Source organism: Cebidichthys violaceus, unplaced genomic scaffold (genome assembly GCF_023349555.1).
Source record: "Cebidichthys violaceus isolate CVI_PGR_0920_01 unplaced genomic scaffold, fCebVio1.0.p SCAF_13, whole genome shotgun sequence".
In the NCBI taxonomy this organism is placed as follows: domain Eukaryota; kingdom Metazoa; phylum Chordata; class Actinopteri; order Perciformes; family Stichaeidae; genus Cebidichthys; species Cebidichthys violaceus.
The window spans coordinates 9,744,880-9,767,080 of record NW_027176296.1 but is presented as its reverse complement, the minus strand read 5'-3'; the positions used below and the strand labels follow the sequence as shown (position 1 = coordinate 9,767,080).

Genomic DNA, 22,201 nt, shown 5'->3' with positions numbered 1-22,201 from the left:
GGAGCTGCTAAAAGAGATAAGAAGCATCACTATCATGCAGTATAATAAAGTATAAGCTGACTAAAATGCTTAAAACATTGTGGCAAATTACCCACCAGGGACACATTTGATGATTCTAATACCTACAGATTCCCATCTAAATGATTAAGTTGACTAGCAGGCCAATATCATAATACTATTTCTTTAAGTCCATAAATAACAAGATGACAGAAGTGGAGAATATTAGGAGTTACAGTACAGTTTTTTGGACGGCTCATTGTGTGCTCATGTAGCCACTGTCATTGGTATTTGGATATATTTCCACTGTGGATTTACTATGATGTTCACATCACATAGCCTACTGTTATTTCTGTCTTTCCTTTCATCGTCTTTCTTTCCCTCTCAGCTTTTTTATTTTGCTATCATTATATAATTTGATTCTGATAAGTACTTCCTGAGGGTATAATCCACAGTTACCTTTTACCATGCTGTGTGTGTGTGTGTGTGTGTGTGTGTGTGTGTGTGTGTGTGTGTGTGTGTGCGTGTGTGTGTGTGTGTTTCCTCCCTGGGGATCTGAGGCTGAAGTAATGAAATGCTCATTACTGATTCAGCTGGAAATGCTGGGGATACATTTACACACTTACACACACCAGCTATCCAGACGCTTTTCAAGGTCACCCTGCATAGTGTGTGTGTGTGTGTGTGTGTGTGTGTGTGTGTGTGTGAGTGAGTGAGTGAGTGAGTGAGTGAGTGAGTGAGTGAGTGAGTGAGTGAGAGAATGAATGTCTGTTGAATACATACAAATTGAGCAGCAGCAAGATTGGGCATAATTGGGGCCTTAATTGACAGTTCTGTACAATACGCCACAGGCATCTGACATCAAACACGATCATTAATGCACATACTCACACACACACACACACACACACACACACACACATATTCACCTTTGCTGTCAGTTAACTATTCAACTCATCCTGCATCCCTGACAACCTTTCATTTCTCTAACACATGGACAAACATACACACAAATACCTGAACTACCTGAGGTTACCTTCTGAGTCAAGACAAGACAGTATGAATCCTCATCTTCTTTGTTTAACACATTAAAATGCATTGATTCAGTTCTGCTTTACACACATCATTCTGATGAAAGCATAACTAACATGTCTGTGACACACAGTGTTTATGGGGACACACACACGCAGCCCACTCACCGTATTGTCTGCTGTTATTAGGAAGAAGCTGTGTATTCAGCGGCTCTGACTTCGTTTCAGACGGCTGACTGTAGGAATGCATGAAAGGAAAGGAATTGAACACAGTAATGCTGAGGTTTCTTCTCTGGAATGTATGTTTTGAGACATTTGTTAAAGGTGAGGCTAGGATGCTAATGTCTGAACATTATAATGGATTAAAGCCCCACAGGATGGTGATTTTGGCTGATAATCATTTGGAAGATGAATGTTTAGCTTCTATTATGCAGAAACATCATCAAATTAAAAAAAACACAAATGATAAATGAATGGTTGTTTCAAATACACCAGCATTAGATCGCTATAATGTGTCTATTGTAAAAAAAAAAAAAAAAAAAAGTTTAACAAAGAATTGCTGCTTCTTTCATATTTGACACAGAAGAACGTGCATTTATTTATCAAAATCAAAGTTACTAGTGGAGCCATACCAATTAAAATCATTGTAAAACATGTTGGATATCTTTTAATGAGTTTCTCAGCAGGTATACATTTAATCTTTGTGAACAATATATTATTATTATAATATTTTAACTTAAACATGAAAAATCATTGCTGAAGAAACAAGCTTATTATCTGAACATGTGAAAAGAAAGGACATCCCTGCTATAATAGTTTTAATAAAAGACAGATTCCAAGTCCTTAGAAACCTGTGTATGTGCATGTTGACGAGAGAGAGAGAGAGAGAGAGAGAGAGAGAGAGAGAGAGAGAGAGAGAGAGAGAGAGAGAGAGAGATATGCACTGAGCGCTCGACAGCCAGTCTGTTTCCACTGGGTCACCACAGCTCTAATTTATCACTCTGCTCCACCTGCTTTCAACCCTTACTGTCATCCCTGGGCAGATGCCTCACTTGAATCCAATTCCATTTTTATGTTATTATATCTGAAAAGTATCTAAATTACAAGTCAATGGTGGAGAGGACACATTTATTGCTTGGACTGGAGTGGATGATGTATCACTGTCGCGCTCCTCTTCAGCCATTGCAATACATGGTTGGCCTTCCTTGTAAACTGTCAGTTCAGCTCCTCTGAGGATGCAAACTACGCATGAATCGAGAGGTAAGCTGCTCACATGTTGGATGTCAATGAAGAAGGCTGAAACTTTTGGCTGATCTGCAATTGCACTGACCTGGGGTCTGCAATCTACCACTGCAACTTCCTGATGCTCCAAATGTCACTCCTGCATTCTTATCACGCACACACACCCACCCACACACACACACACACACACACACACACACACACACACACACACACACACACACACACACACACACACACACTCATTACTCATTCTAGTAAAGGTTAAACTACCCCATGAGTATATGACCAGTGACATTGTTCATCACTCATCTCTGGCTGTGTGTAGGTGTGTGTGTGTGTGTGTGTGTGTGTGTCTGTCTGTGTGTGTGTGTGTGTGTGTGGACGTATTTGTTGGCAATCTCCAACATGTGACATGTTCTGATTGTTGCTAAGAGACAAACATGCTGAAGGGCATGTAGGAGGAGACTGCGCTCTGCCACCTGCTTTCAGAACAAACACACACACACACACACACACAAACTTGCACATGCAAAGCAGCCTTTGAAAGTTTGAGTGAAATGATTTAAGACAATGAGTCTAATAATTATCCTTATTGTACCATTGTGCTTTGATAATCAATACACCACGTATTAAGCAAAAATTGATTTGCTGCATTTGGACGTTTTTTGACTGTTTTTTTAACTGTATTGACGAAATAATTGAATTCTTAGTTGGAAAAATAATTATTGTTAATGCTTTAACGTGTAACGTTTTATTGTGGTTGGTTGAGGTGGAGCTAATATAAATTGCACTTTATATACTGATAGGTAACTATATTAAAGCCTTTTTGTATGTTTAAGTAGAAATTAAGTTCTGTTTGTAAAATATTCATGTACAAAGTAAATATAGCTGTCAGACAAATGTAGTGGTGTAAAGTAGCATATTGGCAAGTATAATTAGTTATTCACATTTTACCTCTGTATTTACTTTAGTCTACTGCATATGACACAGACCTGGATCTTCATTCTTCAACAGCAGTTGGCTTAAATGTGCGTTTTGCCTCAAGCATCTTTTTGTATCACAGGTTTTAGTATCATTTTGCATTTAATCCTGAGTAACTAACTCACCTTGCTAATGCTCTTCAGTGTAAACTATTAATGAAAATGTTAAGCACTGTTTGATTGGACTAATTATGGAACAAATAAAACAACATTTAATTTTTTCATCTAAACCAGCTCTCTTTAATTAAGAGCAAAAGATGTTTTTCACATAATTCCAATTTCTTAAGAGCTATGATGACAGAAGTAGCAGATATTGTGCAGGAATTGTAACAGCAATAATAACGCTATGCCGTTATGTTTCCATAACAAGTTCAAACCAAATGTGACACAAAGGTTTCCAGTACTGGTGGAAGCAGATGCATACAAAACAGTTCACACAGACACACACACACACACACCACATGCACGCATGCACACACACGCATATACACACACAAATATTTGCACAGCCAAGAGCCGAGGGTCCCATATTGCTCCATGCATCTATCTGTCAAGAGAGCACACAAGAAAGGACAGATTCCTAATTGGTAAACATGCTGCTGTGAGTAAATCATTTGAATCATCACCACAGACACTCAAAAACAAAAATATATCATGCGTCTCTGAAACAGATTTTTGTCTTTCCAGAAGAGTGTCTATGTCTATGGTTTGAATTTCTAACACTGTGTGTGTGTGTGTGTGTGTGTGTGTGTGTGTGTGTGTGTGTGAGAGTGTGTGTGCTGATGTTTGTGTGTGTGTGTGTCTGCTTGTGTGTGTTTGTAAGGGTGTTTTCCTGCCTTCTCTTCTTCGTGTCTGTATTATTATGAGATATAATATTTGTGTGAGTGTGTGAACATTAACAACTCACCTCATTCCTCAGCGACTGAAAGGGGCTCTTTGTCTATTGTACTGCAGGACAATGTGTATTGTAAGAGACAGAATCAGATTTCTGCCCAAGCAGGTGTGTGTGTGTGTGTGTGTGTGTGTGTGTGTGTGTGTGTGTGTGTGTGTGTGTGTGTGTGTGTGTGTGTGTGTGTGTGTCAGGACAGAGCATGCTGTGAGGGTTTTTTGTGACAGAGCAGGTGAGTCTGAGAATGTCTCTGGGTGATAGGTGTGTGTGTGTGTGTGTGTGTGTGTGTGTGTGTGTGTGTGTGTGTGTGTGTGTGTGTGTGCATTTAGCCGCTAGCACAGTCTGACTCCCTCCTATCCTAATCCCCTCATTTACCTGAGTTCCTCCCACGAGATGTTGGAGTACTGCCAACACATGGATGGGTGGGTTGAAATTCATAAAACTTTCAGGTCTAAACAACAACAAAAAGAGCCATAAATAATGCAAGATTTTGTGCAATCATGAGACTAAAAACAGAACCAGGAACTTCCACAAATCTTGACTAAGACTGTTGATGTATAGACTAATTTATTCATAGGGATACTAGATAAACTAGATTCTTCAAAATGATTGCAAAGCCCTAAACTTGTTTGGGTTTATTTAATTGATATTTTCAATCAAATGGGCTGATTGCTTGTAAAACTAGATTAATGAAGTTCTGCATTTTTCCTATGTTCAATATTATCCTCATGTGGTATAAAACATACTTTATTTTGGATTATGTATTTGTAGAGCACTTTATCAATGATAATAGAAGTAAATGGAAAAATAAGATCAATTATTCTTCTATTCCAAATTCCAAATTACATGAAAAAACAAGAAAAAAACCCAGTTAAATTAATTATAAGAAATGAATAATGCTACAGTAAATTAAAGAGAGAGAGAGGCTAACATGGATATTCCAGGATCATTACGTCTCATGAAAACATTAAATAACAAGGACAGGCGGTGTTGATGAAGGGAACGCAAGCTCATCTGATAGGACAGTACTTGTGTACTCATGCTGTTATGTACTTTGTCTTTCGCTGCATCTGTTCAGGTGACCAGACAGGTGATTCGTCCAGCGGTCGTAGTCTAGTAACAAAGGACATGGCTCCTCCTCCTCCTCCTCGTCGCCTCGTCCCTCCTCATCACCTCTCACCTCCACAGGTAGGTCATGGCTGTCTCTCCTTTCACATCCATTCTCTCCTTCCTCTACTCGTCTTGTTATTCTTGTCATATAACGTCATTACATGTTCTCTGTTAGGTGGTTGTTCGAGGCTCAGCCCACACGTTGTCTATTGAACCTCTGACCCTAGCGACCCTGCTGCTTCTACTGCTGTTGCTATGGGAACACCGCTGATCACGGAGAGACGGTCTTACAGAGACAAACAGACTAAGAGACAACTACGAGAGCTTTGTGGTGAAGTTGAGTATTTGTAATTCCTGTAAGTACAGGTCAACCACTCTGATTGTTTTTGTTTTGGGTGGGACGAGCTGTCGATTCATCACAGTTGCAGGTGCACTGTATGCATTTCTATGTTACCTGTACTGACCTCCACACGTGTTTGTTTACGTGTATTTAACTCTGATAGGATAGACTGCACAGCACTACTGACTTTTTTGAAAAGAGATGTAAATACAAATATATCTATATTATATATTTATATAAAGATTTTCTATAGATAACAATGGCTTGATGTGTAAATAGAGAATAATATAGAATTGAACAGATTGACTTAGATGTTAAGGTGTGTTTTGTTTAGTTTGACATTGTGTATCCCTCACAGAGACTAAGATCCATGACAGCTATGGTTTAAGCTGAAGGACTTCACTGTAGCAGCAGTGTAAGTGAAGGCACACTTGTGAGGACGTATTCATTTTGAAGAGAACTCAGCACCCGATGGCCAAAACAATCTATTATGCGACACTTTAGAGTTTAGACCATTTACAGATGGCCATGTAGCATAATGAAGAATTCGACAGTTTGGCCTGTACGTCTGTGCGGCTTAAAGCCCATCCGGCAGTTTTTTCGCATAAACAACAAAACGTTTGTTCATGCAAGCTGGTGATTTTTAATTTTTTTATTTCTGCAGCAAGTATGCTGAGAGATTTAACTGTGTAGCACTTGCTCAACATTTTAACTCCTCAAAAAATTACTCTTTAGTAGTAGAGATCTCTCTTAGGAAACGTTTTCTTGACATTTCTACAAATATAACACCTTTTATATTAGTTATGGGAAAACTGAGTTATGGTTGTTTCCTTCTCAAGCTGCACAGCATGCAGTTGTAAAAGCACAAGAGGGAGGGATGTAACAGCTTCCATCCAGCCATCCTCGGCAGAAAGCTCTGTTACAGTATCATAAACAATAAAATGCACCTTATACATGAGAAGACTAAGTATGGACCACATGTAAGAGCAACAAGACACAATCATCTGGCTGAACAATGACTAATTTCACATCTTGTTGTCATGTGCAAACACTGAACTGTCACAGTGATTTCCCAAGCTGACTGGTCTGATAATATTTAAGGCATCCACCAAAACATTGCCTATTTATGGCATGTGTGATACATGTGTTATCAGTTTGTGTCTGTATTCAATGTAGACAAGAGGTGTATCAGGAGAGCGATCAGAGTACAGCTGAGCCCAGATCCAAACATGTGAATTAACTATAATTCATGTTAATTATGGGTTTCAAGTCTTCCCGCCTCTCTGTTGAATCGCAAACCCCCCAAACTGCACTGTAGTACAGACAACTGGAATAGTGATTAATACACTCAAAATGGAGCAAATGAACCTGCTGAAGGACACTGTGCATTTCTGTCTGATTGTAACTGACTTTCTGCTCATAATTTTATCACATAGTCCTTTGAATATCGCAGAATTCTCATATAAATCTATTCTTTTGCTGAACTGTGACAGTTGGGACAACATAAAAAATAACATTGATAGCCTACATGTGTGAGTTATCTGGGCAGTGAGCCCAAATACCATGTTAGCTAGCGTGATGCTTTTACAACAATATTTGTCAAACAAGTGTACTATTATTTGATTCATATTTAAACGTCATACCCAAATGAGATGAGATTTTGGATTTAATCCCACCCCTTCATCTTTCACAGCTCTTGCTATGCGACCTGCATAAACAAAACACCAACTCGTACCATTGCACATACTGTACAGATAAAATGGTTTCTCAATCAGGATGGGCTCTTCCCAGAAATATTTGAGTTTTGAAAATGTAAAAATATTATTATATTTGCCTATACATTTGTAAATCATAAAATAATGAGCATTTACATTTCTCTTCGGTAATAATTCAAGTGAAATCACCTGGAAAGTGAAGGTTGAATTGATAATATGATGTTACAAGTCATTCTGCGGATGCTCACATTTAACGTATGGCAGGTTGAAATCTTTGCATTGAATGAAGTGCTAATCTTGTTAGTGCATGTTTGTATATAAGACCAAGCAAATGTTTTTCATATTAAGAATAGAAGTGACTTTCTGTTGTTCCTCCAGCACTGTGTTGTCATAAAGCGTCTCAGCATGTGTGTTGAGGCACACTGGTGTGCCATAGGGGGGGCCGGAGGGGGCTGTGCTGTATGTCATTGTCAAAGAGATTTAATTAAATGTACTTTATCATGGTTTAACAGTTTTTTTTTTGTGTAGAAATCTTAATGTTGTTGTAGCAGTATGCAGGAACACCAGAATGCAATGAACAGCCAGGTAGCTACAGCAGTATGGTTTATCTCCCCACGCTCTGAAAACCACTGTGCTAATTTAATTTGAATTAAACAGTGACTCTCATGTGAAACAGAAATAAACCTGCTGTAATACATTGTGTCCTACTACTCTGCTGTGTCATTAATCTTCAGCTTAATATCATCCGTAATAAATTGTTTTCAAATAAATACTGGACTTTGTCTTTTATACATTTTGTAACTGTCTTAGTGTAAGATGAGCCACAAATGGGACTGAAATGAAGTGTAAAATGGCAAACATGATTTGTAAATGATAATAATGATAATATGAAACATATTTAATTGATTGAAAATAAAATATGACATGGATTAGTGATCCTCTATTTATATGTGGTGCACTTGGAGTTAACAGTATGGTTAAAATTAAAATGTGTTGCTCTAAATGTAGTTTTCATACTTCATACATTAAATATATGGTTGTGAAATAAAATAAAGACTTAATTTGGAAACTTATTAGTTTTTTTCTGTTGTTTTTGCAGTGTCTTCTACGATTAGAGCATCCACAATTTCTGAGTTGCTAAAATGGGTTAAATCATATAGCAGTTTGGTGCTATCACAGCCTTAGTACATATATATGGGAACGCAGCTGCAGCTCTTTGGCCTCTGGCCTCTGGCCCTTTGAGAGATTACTGTGATTGGATTGGCATGGTCAGGAAGTTGGCACAGATCGCTTGGTTGGCAGAGGGAACCTGCCAGGGGATGATGGGAAATAAAGACATCATTGAATGCAAATTTCTACAGAGAGGAAGACAGAGAGAGAAAGGGAGCATGAAGGAGAAAGACTGTGAGAAGGAGGAGTGTTCCCATTACTCATCCTGATGTTGGCACAATCTCGTCCCACCCATGCATTCTGTTTCAGTGTAAAAAAAATAGTTTCAAGATGTATTTAAATGTAATACTTAAATTTTTGTAATCATTGTTGTTGGTTTGTCTTTTTGCTGTGCTGCTTTGATTAACTACTTGGAAGCAAACTTGCACCAATCCTTCACCAGTATACTCTGCACATCCCTGAACATACAGTGAGAACATAAAGACTGAGAGGTAGGCATCAGGCTGGAGGAGAGGTGAAGAGGGATGCATCAGAGTTCATGATAGAGATAAGGAGCGAGACAGGAGATTTGCATGATGTTGTTTCAACAAGCTGTTGAGCTTTGCTCTGCTGAACAATATCCTTCCTCTGCGCCAGCACTAATGAAATCAGACCTCTGATTATTTTATCCCTGCCCAAGGGTTAGGATTGAGGTGTGTGCTATTTAAATCATATTTATGTTCCCATCCTCGCCAGGGTTTGCCACCTTCAAGACACACATTATTAGATTACTCATTGTGTACATGTTGCAGCTCCACATGGTTTTATAGCTGTTTGAAGCTATACAATATGACCAGAGGCTTTCTAAGCTATAGAGCTGTGTGGTGATTGCCCAGGAAGACACAAAACAACACAGCTGGATTTATAATTGATTTTTAAGGCTATGACAAAACTGTAAATGTCAAATTAGGAAATGTATACCCTGCACCAGACAGCATTTTTTTTTCATCCATTAATCTGGAAAGGGGCCCATGAATTTTTTTTTTCTGATTTCCTCGAATCAAGTTCTGGTTCAAGTTATGTGTCGGTACTTCTTTATACTGAAGAACTGCAACGGAAGATTAAAGAACAAGCTCTTTTACCTTTCCTTTACCTTTTTAAGTAGAATAAACTGTACAAGCCAACATTGGATGTCTTATCCCTCAGGTGCTCAAATCTTTTAATTACTTTATTGTGACTGTGAAAAGCCAATTGTTCTCTTAAGCTTCATGGGTTAATAAAAAATACTTGAATGTCAATGACTGCTGATGGAATCTGTAAGGCAGTGGTGTGGCAATAATTGTGGATCAGGCTTTTAGGACTTATTTAACCCTGAAAGATGATCAGCTTCACAGTGGTTGGCAGCCTCCTTATCCACAGTCTATTATGCCAACATAGAGCAGCTCTGCTGAAGCAATCAGAGATCAAGTGTCTTGCTGACACATCAGTTAGTTTCTGTGTGAAAGGAGAGCCCTGAATCATCTAACTATCCTTAACACACCCATAGTTTCCCAATCATCCCTTCTATGCTCTAAACCACTAATTGTTTCCAGGAAAACCAGCAACTACGGATTTTAAATGTTCGGGTAACTGAAACAAGTTACAAGCACTGTCAATATTATCACCTTTTGAGTTAGCAAAGTTGCCTCTTTACACACCCAGCATCAGCCCTGTCTCCTAAAATGTTCTCACACAGTGATACTGCATTGTGATTTAAGTTTTGAGAGAAACATATTTTGTCGTAGATTTATTCAGTTTTTGACATAGAAGAAATAAGTTTCAAATGAGTCCACTGAAGTCTGCATAGGTAGAAGGTTGTGGTGATGGATAGAGACCCAGGAGAATGCTGTTTGTGTCCCATGTGTACAAAGTGCTATTGTTGCCTTAACATAACCAAGTACACTGGTCTGTTGCTGGTCCAACCCACTGCATTAAGTTCAGAACAAAACTAGCCTGCACAAACATTGTTTATAAGGGTTATGCCTAATTCACATGAATGTTGATTAGATTATAGAGCTCCCCAAATGAGTATATACCTCTTGAGAAGTACCTTTGCAAAGGTGCAGCATATTTTTCTCATGAGCCAATCAAAGCAGGAGGGGGGGCTTAAAGAGATAGGGTGAATACAGGTATACTCAGACATACAGTATGACAAAATAATGTGTTTTTTAACATTAAAGCATTTTAACATGTTTTAGAAGAAACCCACAATACAAGTATGAACCTAAAAATGATTCAGTTTACTGATTCAGTAAAGTCAGTTCAGTTGGCAGTTTCTGTGTTAAAGATTTGTTCGTACACGTTGTTGAGATATTTCAGTTTGGACCAAACAGCCTCATCACCAGCATTGCTCAGAAGTTACAAGCTCCTCCCCGTCCGCTCCCTTACGTTTACGCTAACGTTAACTGACTTTGGCCTTCAGCATTAACTTCATACTCTTTTCAGGTTGAAGCAGGTTCACAATAATCTGGATGCCAGCCAGTCATTCTCTCCCATGCCATTTTGTCAGCATATATTGGCTACGGCTCAGAGATATTATCTTAATTGACAAATAGTTGGGATCAAGTTTGCAAGGTAAGCTATTAAAATGTCATCATGTATGATTTATTGCTACCAAGAATGATCGACATGGGAGCCAAGAGTGCCAATGGTTTAAAATCTGCTGAGAAGGAAATGTCTGTCTTACAAACTTGAAGGGAGAATGAGTCAAACAGAAAAATACTACAGTACAACACATTACAGGTCATAGCAGGCTATGCTGTCTTGTCTTATTATTATTTTTGTCCCTGGCATCTTCATGCTCTGTTGCTTCTCAAGCATGGACCTGGAAAGGAATGAGCCCTTAAATGTATCTGCATGATACTAAAAGGCCAAGTGTGCGTGGAGAGCAAGGTGCAAAGATGGAGAACAGGGAATAGACTTGAAAAGTATTAAAGTATTAAAACGTTCTACTCTACAGTGTGTGGGCTTAGTTAGGGGCAGATGAAAGAGTGCAGGAAGTTCAGATGAGGAGAAAATAGAAGAAAACAAGATTGATGCAGAGTTTAAAAGAGACTGGGCTAAGCCGATGAAACTCAGTCATGTGGTTAATGTAAGTGAGAGTCAATGACCTGGCTTGACTTGCCTCATATAAAGTCTTCAGCAAAGATCTTAGAGGTTCAGAATATGATAGAGACAAGTTTCGAGGGAATGTTCTTGCTAGGTCTAACAGGGTTATAGTTTGTCAAGACCGGTTTCCTACACTAACAACATTTTGACAACGTCGGCTCAGCAGCCCACAGTGAAGTCCTGTGGTGCCAAAAAGGAAAGATAACACTTGACTCATCCACATATAATATCCACATTGTTGCATGAATTAACAAACTGAATATTTGTTATATATCAGTTCAAACCCAGTTTCCAGTAGTAACACCTTTGTTTTTTGTTGACGTGGAGCCCAATAACCTTTTCCTTGAATCATGCTGGATTACCCACACATCCATCCATTATCCGAACCACTTATCCTATTCAGTGTGGTATAGAGGGGTAGCCAATCTCACCTGACACTGGACGGAGGCAGGGTACACCCTGGACAGGTGGCCCGACTATCGCAAGGCATATGGAAGATGGACAGCCATTCACGATCACCTTCACACCTACAGGACTACAGGTAATTTGGAATCCTTAAGTCCTCAATTGAGCTAAACCGCAGGTCTCTGGCAAGATGCCAGTTGGGATGTTATCTGACAGACAGACAGACAAAAACCTGGCAAAGTAACCTCCTCTGTGGTAGTTGCTGCTGCTGGTATCTCCAGGACCATATTTTACCATGATGACACACACACACACCAATCAATGTGGCTGTCTTGTAAAAATATCCTCATCCAAAATCTGGCTGCATCAATACATTTCCACAACAGGAAGATGCCATGAACACAGGTGCAGCCTGAGAGAGAAGATGTTATTTGACATGTTACTCACCGTTTTATCTCACTGAGAACTGATATAAAATGTTTTTCTCCCTGAAGGCTAAAGTGGCTGGTATGTGCCAATCGCTTTTAACACATTAATCCTAGAGGCACGCAGCCTGCCAAGGCAATAAATCATTGGCTGGATTAACACTTGCCCTCACACTCCATAGGTGTGTCTGGAGCATGTGTGGGATTATGTGTCGGGCTCTAATTCTCTTTGAATGAGCTGGCCCATGAAGGTGTGACCTAAAGATGTGGCTGAACCTATTGTTCTAAAATTAGATATTCCAGCCAAAAAATAAATGATGTATTTGACCTGGAAGTTGTGCATGCTGGCCCATTGACACATGATCAGGGCTTAGATCCTACAGAGCCACTGCTAGTGTTATCAATAACACCTCTGCTTTTCCTACTATGACAAGTCCAAATGTTTGCTGTCAAAAAAAGATGTATTGACCAGTACATTGCTGTATTGTTCAATGTTCAAGACCACAACTTGAACTTTCAGGTTCAATTTTTTTTTCAAATGATCAAAACTTTTGACCTGGATTTAGCTCCATACCTCTCGATCAAAAGATCAAATTGCGATCAGTTTCTAACAAGAATATTGTGATAAAGAAGTAAAAACTGCGGTACAGTCCACTGAGTTTCCTAATGTTCAGCATTTATTGTTATTTATTAACATGCCTTAACCTTGAGCCTGAATCATTAGCAGTGCTCACTGTTGCCTTCACTCTCTTTAGCCACATCCAATTTAAAAGTAATTAGGGTGCATTTAAACCCTTTGTGGAATTAATTTCACCTACAATTTGATTTAATTTCTGCTGCATTTCTGAGGTGTGAGTCAGATTTCAGGGCTGCCTGTGACCTTTCCCTGCCAGCCTTTGGACCCAGCACTGCTGATGAGGAGGATGTAGGAGGATTGGGGAGCGTCTGACAGCTCATCGGTCACGTCCATCAACCCTGCCAGAGGAAGGCACTGAATACTCACCAGATGCTGGTTTCCCTGCAGGAATACAGCGTGTCTACAGCTTTGTGTGTGTTTGTGTGAGTCAGGTTTTGTTATAAAAACAAATATTTTTCTTTCTTTCCCTTTTCATATATTTACTTGCAGAAGAAAGGGTAACCTTGAACCTCAAATCCAGACCTCAATAACATTGTTTAAGCATTGTGAAAGATTTGACTGATGTTCCAATGCTGCAGGTCGACTGTGGTTGAAGAATAACTCAGGCTGGAGCCCTTTAGCTTACAAACTCATCTTTTAAATCACCTCAAAAAATGTGTAACACAAGACTGTTACCCCATACAGTAACGTTCTAATATGTATTATTTTTTTTATTTGTTTATCACGCTTATAATATTTTATTCTATTTCATCCCCTGTACTTTTAATATTTGATTTTATATTGTAGTGCAGAAAGTATTTTCCATGGAAGGTGCCTACACCATTTTTTTTATTTTAATTGGTTGATTATATGTTTTAATTAGCGTAAAATTAATAGACACCAGATTTGAGAGCTTCTCGTGAATATAGAGCCAATAGAACATGTTGTATTTTTTAAAACTATAGCAAATCATGAAGGTTTTATCATTTATTTTCAACCAAGATAACTTGTATTCGTACACATTGTTCTGGCTGAAGAGTTTTTCATGCAAAGAATACTGAAGATACTTGGGATTCAAAACATGGATCCCCATTTGATTTCATACAATGGAAAACTTTTTCTATATTTGTGATTTATTCTAATTTTAAGCCTTGATTTTTGAGGACTATGTGTAGGAATAATGAAACCAGTGTGTACTCTGTAATTTTCCATTAATGAGAATACATATTATACATTTTGATGGGGATTTTCCCTACCTTTTTTCTAGGCTTCCCCCTAATAACAGGACCTGCAGGTGGCGCTGTTTAGGCCCTGGTCCCTGCAGCAGAGGACACACTCATATTCACACACAAAGAGAGAAAGAGAGAGAGAGAGAGAGAGAGAGAGAGAGAGAGAGAGAGAGAGAGAGAGAGAGAGAGAGAGAGAGAGAGAGAGAGAGCATCGACACTTTCTACCGCACACCATCTCATTTCATTGTCCCAAAGATTGGAAAGAGAGATTTACCGCACAGTTCTTCTCCTGTCTGAAACCTCAATTAAGTACCGGGTTTTGCTCTTTTGTTCCCTTTAAACGGGCTGATTCCCATAATCATGAACCGGTTGTATACGCGTGGTGGATCTGCACCGCTTTGACTAAGCGACACCTGCTCGCACACACACACACACACACACACACACACACACACACACACACAGACACACACACACACACACACACACACACACACTCTCTCCTTTCCTCTCTCTTTTGTCTCTGACATCTCTGCATCTCACAGCCAGCAGCGCTGAGGAAGAGGAGGAGGAGGAGGAGGAGCAGGGTGTACCTGACACCTACAGCCGTGCGTCGCAGCTCTTCTCCCGCAGAAACACACAGGACTTGCCCACCACGGGTGCCTTTTTTTTCCTCTCTCTCGCCAGGTTGGTCCGGAGTTAACCGGAGCTCTGTGCAGTTTGGACGGAGGACACTGCTTCTCCTGACAGACTTAAAACTCTTAACACTATATAAAAAGCAACACAGAAGACAGGGGTTCTCCTAAGAAATCCTGCTAGATTCACTCGGACCAGAAATCTTCCGGATTTTCTGACTGACTGTGAGCAAAAAAAAAAAAAGGGACTACACTTCAGAAGATGCGTCTCCCGGTGGTTCTCTGTGTCTTGCTGTGTTTGTCTGCGGCACCGGGCCCGGTGGCCGGGGCGGACAGGAGCTGCACCGACCTGCGGCAGTTCTACACCGGGAAAGGGTTCACTCTAGTGGAGGTCCCCCAGACAGAGATCTCCGGTGAGTTTTTGTGGAGATCTTTCACTTCGCATCACTTATTGCATTAGTCTTTATAATTATGATGAAAACATGAAATAGCTGGCTCGCTCAAATATAACAGGATGTTATGATATAATGTTCCCAACAATTACTTTTCTCGGACATCTTGGGGTTTTGTATCTCCTATGGCAACAGTGTAAATGTTTGGTGAGTGCATTATGAATTCCGAAAGCTTGCTTAGCCAAGTTTTACATTGCATTAACATGTTTTATCGTTGCAAAAGGCAGGTGTGATTATATTAGGCTACATCTCAGTTTATGGCTCTTAATTTTTCCATTTCCCTCACTAAGCAATGCACCCATCCTAAGTGAGGTGTCTCCCAGTCGATGCTCTCCTGCACATCTCAGTGCTTTCTGGGGGCATTTTCATTGTCTGCTGAAGTCAGGGTTGCAGATGGGTGGGTGTGAACAATGTGCCTTGTCGAGCTGTTGTGGTCTTTTCAGGGCATATATGGTTGTTTACACTCTAGGTGTGAACAGCTTTACATATAAACAACAGCGGAGAATATGGATTTGCTTTCTGCTGGTGTCTGCTGTAGATCCATGTTAAACCACAATAATATGTTCTGGGGCATTTTTCATTGTCTGCTCTGCTCAGGACTGCAGGTGTGGGGTGTGTATGTGTGCGTATGTGGGACTCAATAGATGCTGAAATGGCCTGTTCTTTTTTCTATTTGCATAGACTAATAATTTAGGCTAGCCTGGGGCAATATCCAATAAAAAGCACCGCTCAGCAAGCTCACAGCATACCCCGCTGTCACAAAGTTGGAGACAGTAAGATTTGGGATTGTTTTTCTATTCTTTTGTTTCATCGTGGCACCCTTCTTAGTTAGACAGCCATCCAACCATTCAAGCAATCATGTGTTTAATCAATCACTCAATTACCCAGCCAGTCAATTAATCAATCAGCTCAACCCTCAGTCAGTCAGACGTCACACACTAGCTCCCTGGGCTAAGAGGATTGTCTGGTAACTGGAGGGTTGACAGTTCGATCCTTGGCTGGGATGTGTTCTGAGTCGAAGTGTCTTTGAGCAAGACACTGTCCCCTTAGCGGCTCCCCGGGCGCCTGTCATGGGCAGCCCACTGCTCCCTGATACAGGGATGGGTCAAATGCAGAGACAAATTTCCCCCTTAATGGGATAAATATAGTGTGAAAAAATAAAAAAAACAGTCTCTGTACCGCATCTCTCTGGTCGCCACTCTTTACAAATACTCATTAAATTGTCCCGGCCTTGAGGAAAGTGCAGATGGGATTTGTGGAAATGGAGTTGTGTCCCCCTTTAAGGCAATGGTCTGACTCGCTGTCTTTTCCTTTGTTTCACCGATAAAGATGTACAGGAGGAGGAGATGAAAGAGAGGTGAGACTGAGTTGTGTGTATGTACACAGCATGTATGATCTGAAGGTCATTTCATGTTGTGTCAATGAAAATAGTCATGTGTGCCGGTGGGATATTAATATTGGATGTGTGTGTGTGTGTGTGTGTGTGTGTGTGTGTGTGTGTGTGTGTGTGTGTGTGTGTGTTTGAAATAGAGACCAACAAACAAGACAAGATAGAGCCAAAGAAAAGTGGAGACAGAAACAGACAGAAAAAGAGACAGACAGTGAGGTTAGTTGGCAGAGACCGAGCAAGTGAGTCACTCAAGGTCTCAGTCAAACCCGACACGACTCTCTCCCTCCCTTTCCATTAAAAACTCATCTTTTATTGACAGATGAAAAACACAATGCTTCAGTCACTTGGACCTTGATCTGCTCTAGTTATTTAAGCAAGAGTTCCTCCTTCCCAGAACCCATTAAAAAACTGACAACCAGATAGGAACCGGGCCTCTTCAATCTTTCTCATCCCAGAGACCCCAGGTTGGTAATTTTAGCTCAGTGAGAAACAGACTCCCCTGCACTCCTGTGTCAGTGTCACTCTGCAGGGTGTTAGCGTCAAGCAGGGTTCCTCACACAAACTGTGTGAGGAATTTGGTGCAACCGGCTCATATTTTCACCTGAAATGCTGATTCATTCATTTGGATGCCTTTTCTGCACCTGTACGGCCATTAGGAGGAATGTTTATTGTTTGGATGATGCAACTTCTTTGTTATAGTTTTTGCATCTTCACCCACCATTATTTTTGCTAACATGCAGTGGTAAAAAGAAGTGTTCAAAAGTAACTAGTTTCCATTCACAACATTTTGGTTTTAATTTAGAGCTTATGCTGTTTATTTTCTTCTCAATGTCTCCAAAGGTTCAAACTGACCTTATTAAAAACAAACATTCAGGTTTGATGCCACCGCTGCTTGTCAGAACTTATTAAAGGTCTTAAAACTGACGGGCAGCGGAATGCTGGATGAATTTAAGAAGATTTTATAGATAACTGATCTGTAATGTCTTTTTTTAATCTAAGACTGTGTGTGTCAAATCAGTGAAAAATCAACACTAGAAGCAAAAATAGTTGTATTAAAGCAAAACATTCAGGCTTGCTTGATTTCTAGATGTATTTTTCATCCCTCAGCACTGAAAACATACATATAGATTTTTCAGCCTGTCTTGTTCATGCAGGCTCATCTTCGGAGGTTATTAGTGATTTGGGACAAGATCCAGCTGTTGCCAGTCAAGAGTAGTTCATGATTAGCATTACCTGCAGAGCACAATAGTGCTAAGGAAGGTTACTTGTTTTTACTGACACCACTGGGAGACAAATCCCTTAATATACAGGATAATACTCCTGGTTAGGGATGGCTATTGATTTGGAATCTTCTGATACCAATACCTGCATCTCATTACCAAAACAGTAGTTTTTCCACAAAACTATTTCATAAAGTAAAAAAAACAAACTAAAATGACAAACTTCTTAGTACAGTGTTTAAAGAAGACCAAGCAGTCAATCTTTAGTTTTGATTTTCCACTGCAGGCACATTGCAGTCGTGCGGTATTCAAACAGTATTGAGGTCTGATATGTAACCCTTTACTCATCATTTGTGCCTCTTTGGTCAGCCAGACGTCATTCAAACAGCCTCACGGATAAGTGATTCAATGTCAAACAAAAGTGCTTTGAAAATTAGTAACACATGACAAAATTGTGGGCAGAAAGTTGTTATTGTGAGTGCATTTTTCATAAATTTTGATTCTTGCAGGTGAATTCTGGCAACTGTTACCTTCTACTACTACTACTACTACTCAGACTACTTTTACTACTACCAACTAGTAAAACATCAGTGACATGCAATCAGGGAAAAATAATACAAATTCTCAATGTGTATCTCTTGTTTTTTCTTTCCAAACCAACAGAGTAGCTAGAAATTTGCTTGCAGATTCAAAAAGGAAGTGTAGGATCTCAGTATATTTGTAGCCAATTGCAAAGGAAAGAAGGAATGAAACGCAATATAATGCCAGGTATGCAGAAGACAGTCTGAATATGAAATGCACGTTATTGCCAGGTGTAAACAGGTTGTGAGATTTTTATCTGTAAATGGATATGAAATAGCATGACGCCAAAGTAAACAGTGTGTAATTTGACAAGCAGATGCTCTTAATTCCTGCGCAGAGTTTAGGAAAAGCCTCTATTCTTCTCACACCTTTTGTCCCGTAGGTTTAACACCATGTGAATGGAAGTCGTCTTTCCTGCTGTCTACCCGTCTGTCTTTGTGCCTGCGAGCGTTTTTAGCTCACTCACATTGTACTTGGTCAATAGTTAAAGACTAGCTCCTCCTATAGTGTGTGTGTGTGTGTGTGTGTGTGTGTGTGTGTGTGTGTGTGTGTGTGTGTGTGTGTGTGTGTGTTATGTGTGTGAATGTATGTATGTGTGTTTAAAAGTCAGTGAAAGCCAACACCTTCTCCAGGGAAGACACTTAGTTTCATTCACACATGCGTTGTCCATGCAGAGCAGCACACACCCATGTGATTGTATGACACACAGAGACAGAGACTTTGTGTCCTGCACGCTTCATATTCTGCATTGGGAGGTGTTGAGTTTGGACGCCAGTGTGGGTTATGTAGCCTACATATTGAGCATCTGTCACATTTGTTTTGAAAGAACATAGGAAGGATGTGTGTTTTACATAATACACTGTGTTGTAGGTCAGATTACCTGTAGATTAAGATACATTACTGATTCGGTTACCAGTCAATAGCTCCTTAACAATGCCGAGTCAGCTAGGTGGCCTCCATTCATTTACATTCACACAATGTTAATCCCCTTTCTTTAGATACATTGTACCTGGGGCTGAGGAATAATTCAATATATCAATTAAGTTTCCTTCTGAATTAAGTGCATATTTGTTTTACAGAAAAACAATACAAAGATCTTGCTCTTGGAACTTTGAATTGGTTAAATAACCCATTGATTAATTTAAACAATAATTGATAGGTTAATTGATGATGAAAAGGATCCATAGTTGCAATTAACTAAAGAATGTTTAGAGATAAATTGTGTGCAGCATTTTATAACGCCACTGCTAAAGGTGAGACCCTTAAGGTGAAACTACTGGTCAGAGAAAAGCAAACAGCTAATAGTTTTGCTCTGATGAAAAACCTGTGAGGTTCCCTGCCTAAAAGCGCTTGAAGAGCATTTCCTCTCTGTGTGTTTTTAAGGTTTACTTTACCTGTGAGAATACTGCAATACTACAAAGCCCAGGACAAATGTGTGTGTGAATTTAAGCCAGTTTACCTGCTGTAGCATCCGGTGATGCCGGCTCATATCTGTCCACTGTGTCTGTCTGTCCCTTGTGTGTGTGCGAGCGTTTACGTAGGTGCGTGTGTGTGTGTGTGTGTGTGTGTGTGTGCGAGAGAGAGGAAATTGATACTGTCCGTCATCTGTCACACATCACATGCTCACTCAGGCACTCACAGCACACGCCACCAAGTGGAACGCCGGATATCCAGTCCACACACACACACACACACACACACACACACACACACACACACACACACACACACACACACACACACACACACAATCTCTTTATCACTTTTGCACTCATCCCTGCTCCTGTCCCTTGTTGTCTGTCTTATTCCTGCTTCCATCTCTGCATTGTTTTCCAAGACAGGCTCAGATCTATGCCTTGTGTTTGTGAGAGAGCGGAGGAGGACGGGAGGTGTGGTTGGCTCGATGTGTTAAAAGCAGAGCTGTGAATCTTTCATGATGTCTGATCCAGCGACATGAGAGAGAGAGAGAGAGAGAGAGAGAGAGAGAGAGAGAGAGAGAGACGAACAGAGATAGAGGTGAGGAGGAGGAGGGGGGGAGTGAGCAGAGGAGATCAAAAGGAAGAAGGGTGGAGGCTCTGTCCTGTCATCTCTCCTTCATTGACATGGGATGGATGTCGCTACAAGTGGTTTGATAGTTCGATACTGATCCTGGCTTGGGTGCTCCCATAGCTATTGTCCAGAATGACTGTGGGGAAAGGCCCAATGGATTCAGTTCCTCCATTGCCAAAATATAATCAAGTCAAAGTCATGAATGCAAGAGTAAGAGTCATACAGCCCTCCTGCATCTCCACCATGATCACATATCAAAGGAGTGGTAGGTAGAGGGGAAAAAAAGGAACTGAAGAGCAAAAGCTCAAACCGTTCGATGCCTTAACATCAATCTTTGCACCTAAAATCAATGTGGTACAAAGCAGCATCGTCTCTCGATAACCTCTGCTTCTCTCTTCCGCTCTGGTTCACACCTCTCCTCCTTGTTCTCTCTCCTCCCTTTGAATGTTTACTTCCTCCTTCTTATCAGCCGCTATTTTTACGTCCTCCTCCTCCTTCCCCCAGTCCTCCTCTTCTCATCTTTCTCCCCCTCTCTGGGAGTCGAGCGTCCATCTGTTTTCCAAACGAAAACATGCACAGTTTGTCTGATGTGGTGGACTTGGTGGTTGCTTGGTTGCTTTATGAGTCAACGCTCTTCATACATATGCTCCACGGGGCCCTATACACAGTGTGTATGTGGGATGAAGATTTATTGGTGTAACAGGCATTTACATAGTGAAATGAACTGGTGCAGAACTGCTTATACTGGTGGTTTCTGAGCTGATATTTCAGTTACATTAATGCAATCAAATAGCATTGTCATTCAATAATGAAACAATTAGTTGATAAATTTGTTAATTTATTACAAGGGTTGATATCCATTGTTGCAATTCAAGTCTTGGTTAGCAAAATAAATGGAGAAAAAATAAAAGGACCACCTGCTAGAAACACCACTGTTCAATTGAAAATCGAGAATCAAGACATTCAATAACATTCATCGTCGTACTGATGAGTCGTACATCAATGCATTGAAGTTTTTCATGGAAATATCAAGCTGCTGCAGCAACACAAAGTAAGACAGTTGAAAGTGAGCCAACTGAAAATGGCTGAAAATCAATAAAGCAAAATGTAATTTGTCAAGTAAAAACATGAAAATGACCATAAAACATAATGTATTCACATGATAATTTATATTCAATCTACAGCCAAGAATATGTAACAGTCAAATTAGACTCAGCATGTTGAATGAGTACGTTGGTTTGCTGTACTGAATAGCCACCAGGGGAGACATTACATTATTCCCGCTAATTGCATAGCTTGTAAGTATTTTCCTCAAACCCCAGCAGGGTTTTTATCCCTTTTATTGCTTGAACGGTCCCGGAAGAAGGAAATTTAAAGCAACTCAGTGCTTTTGTGGAATAGAGGATGTTTTTACCTGTGTCATAACAAAGAAGTCGCAACCACACATGCACTATGCACACCCAGAGCACTGATATGATCACTGACCAGTGCAGAGTATTATCTCGTTGAGTGTGATTGGGCATCTGTGGCAGGTGTATCTGTCACAGCTCTACAAGCTGACTTGGCACCAGTTTCCAATAGCAACGGAGGACAGT

At 40.1% G+C, this 22,201-nt stretch overlaps 2 protein-coding genes across 2 annotated transcripts in view; both read left to right on the top strand.

Moving 5' to 3' along the window:
- Positions 1–8,341, top strand: part of LOC137870438 (glypican-5-like) — a 60,417-nt gene extending 52,076 nt beyond the window's left edge. Inside the window, exons 10-11 of the mRNA XM_068707697.1 lie at positions 5,221–5,330; positions 5,428–8,341. Of these exons, the coding sequence (XP_068563798.1) occupies positions 5,221–5,330; positions 5,428–5,523 (206 nt within the window). The 3' untranslated portion in view covers positions 5,524–8,341. The remainder of the gene's footprint in view (positions 1–5,220; positions 5,331–5,427) is intronic.
- A 6,208-nt stretch (positions 8,342–14,549) lies between these two features.
- Positions 14,550–22,201, top strand: part of gpc1a (glypican 1a) — a 35,201-nt gene continuing 27,549 nt past the window's right edge. Inside the window, exon 1 of the mRNA XM_068707693.1 lies at positions 14,550–15,326. Within this exon, the coding sequence (XP_068563794.1) occupies positions 15,176–15,326 (151 nt within the window). The 5' untranslated portion in view covers positions 14,550–15,175. The remainder of the gene's footprint in view (positions 15,327–22,201) is intronic.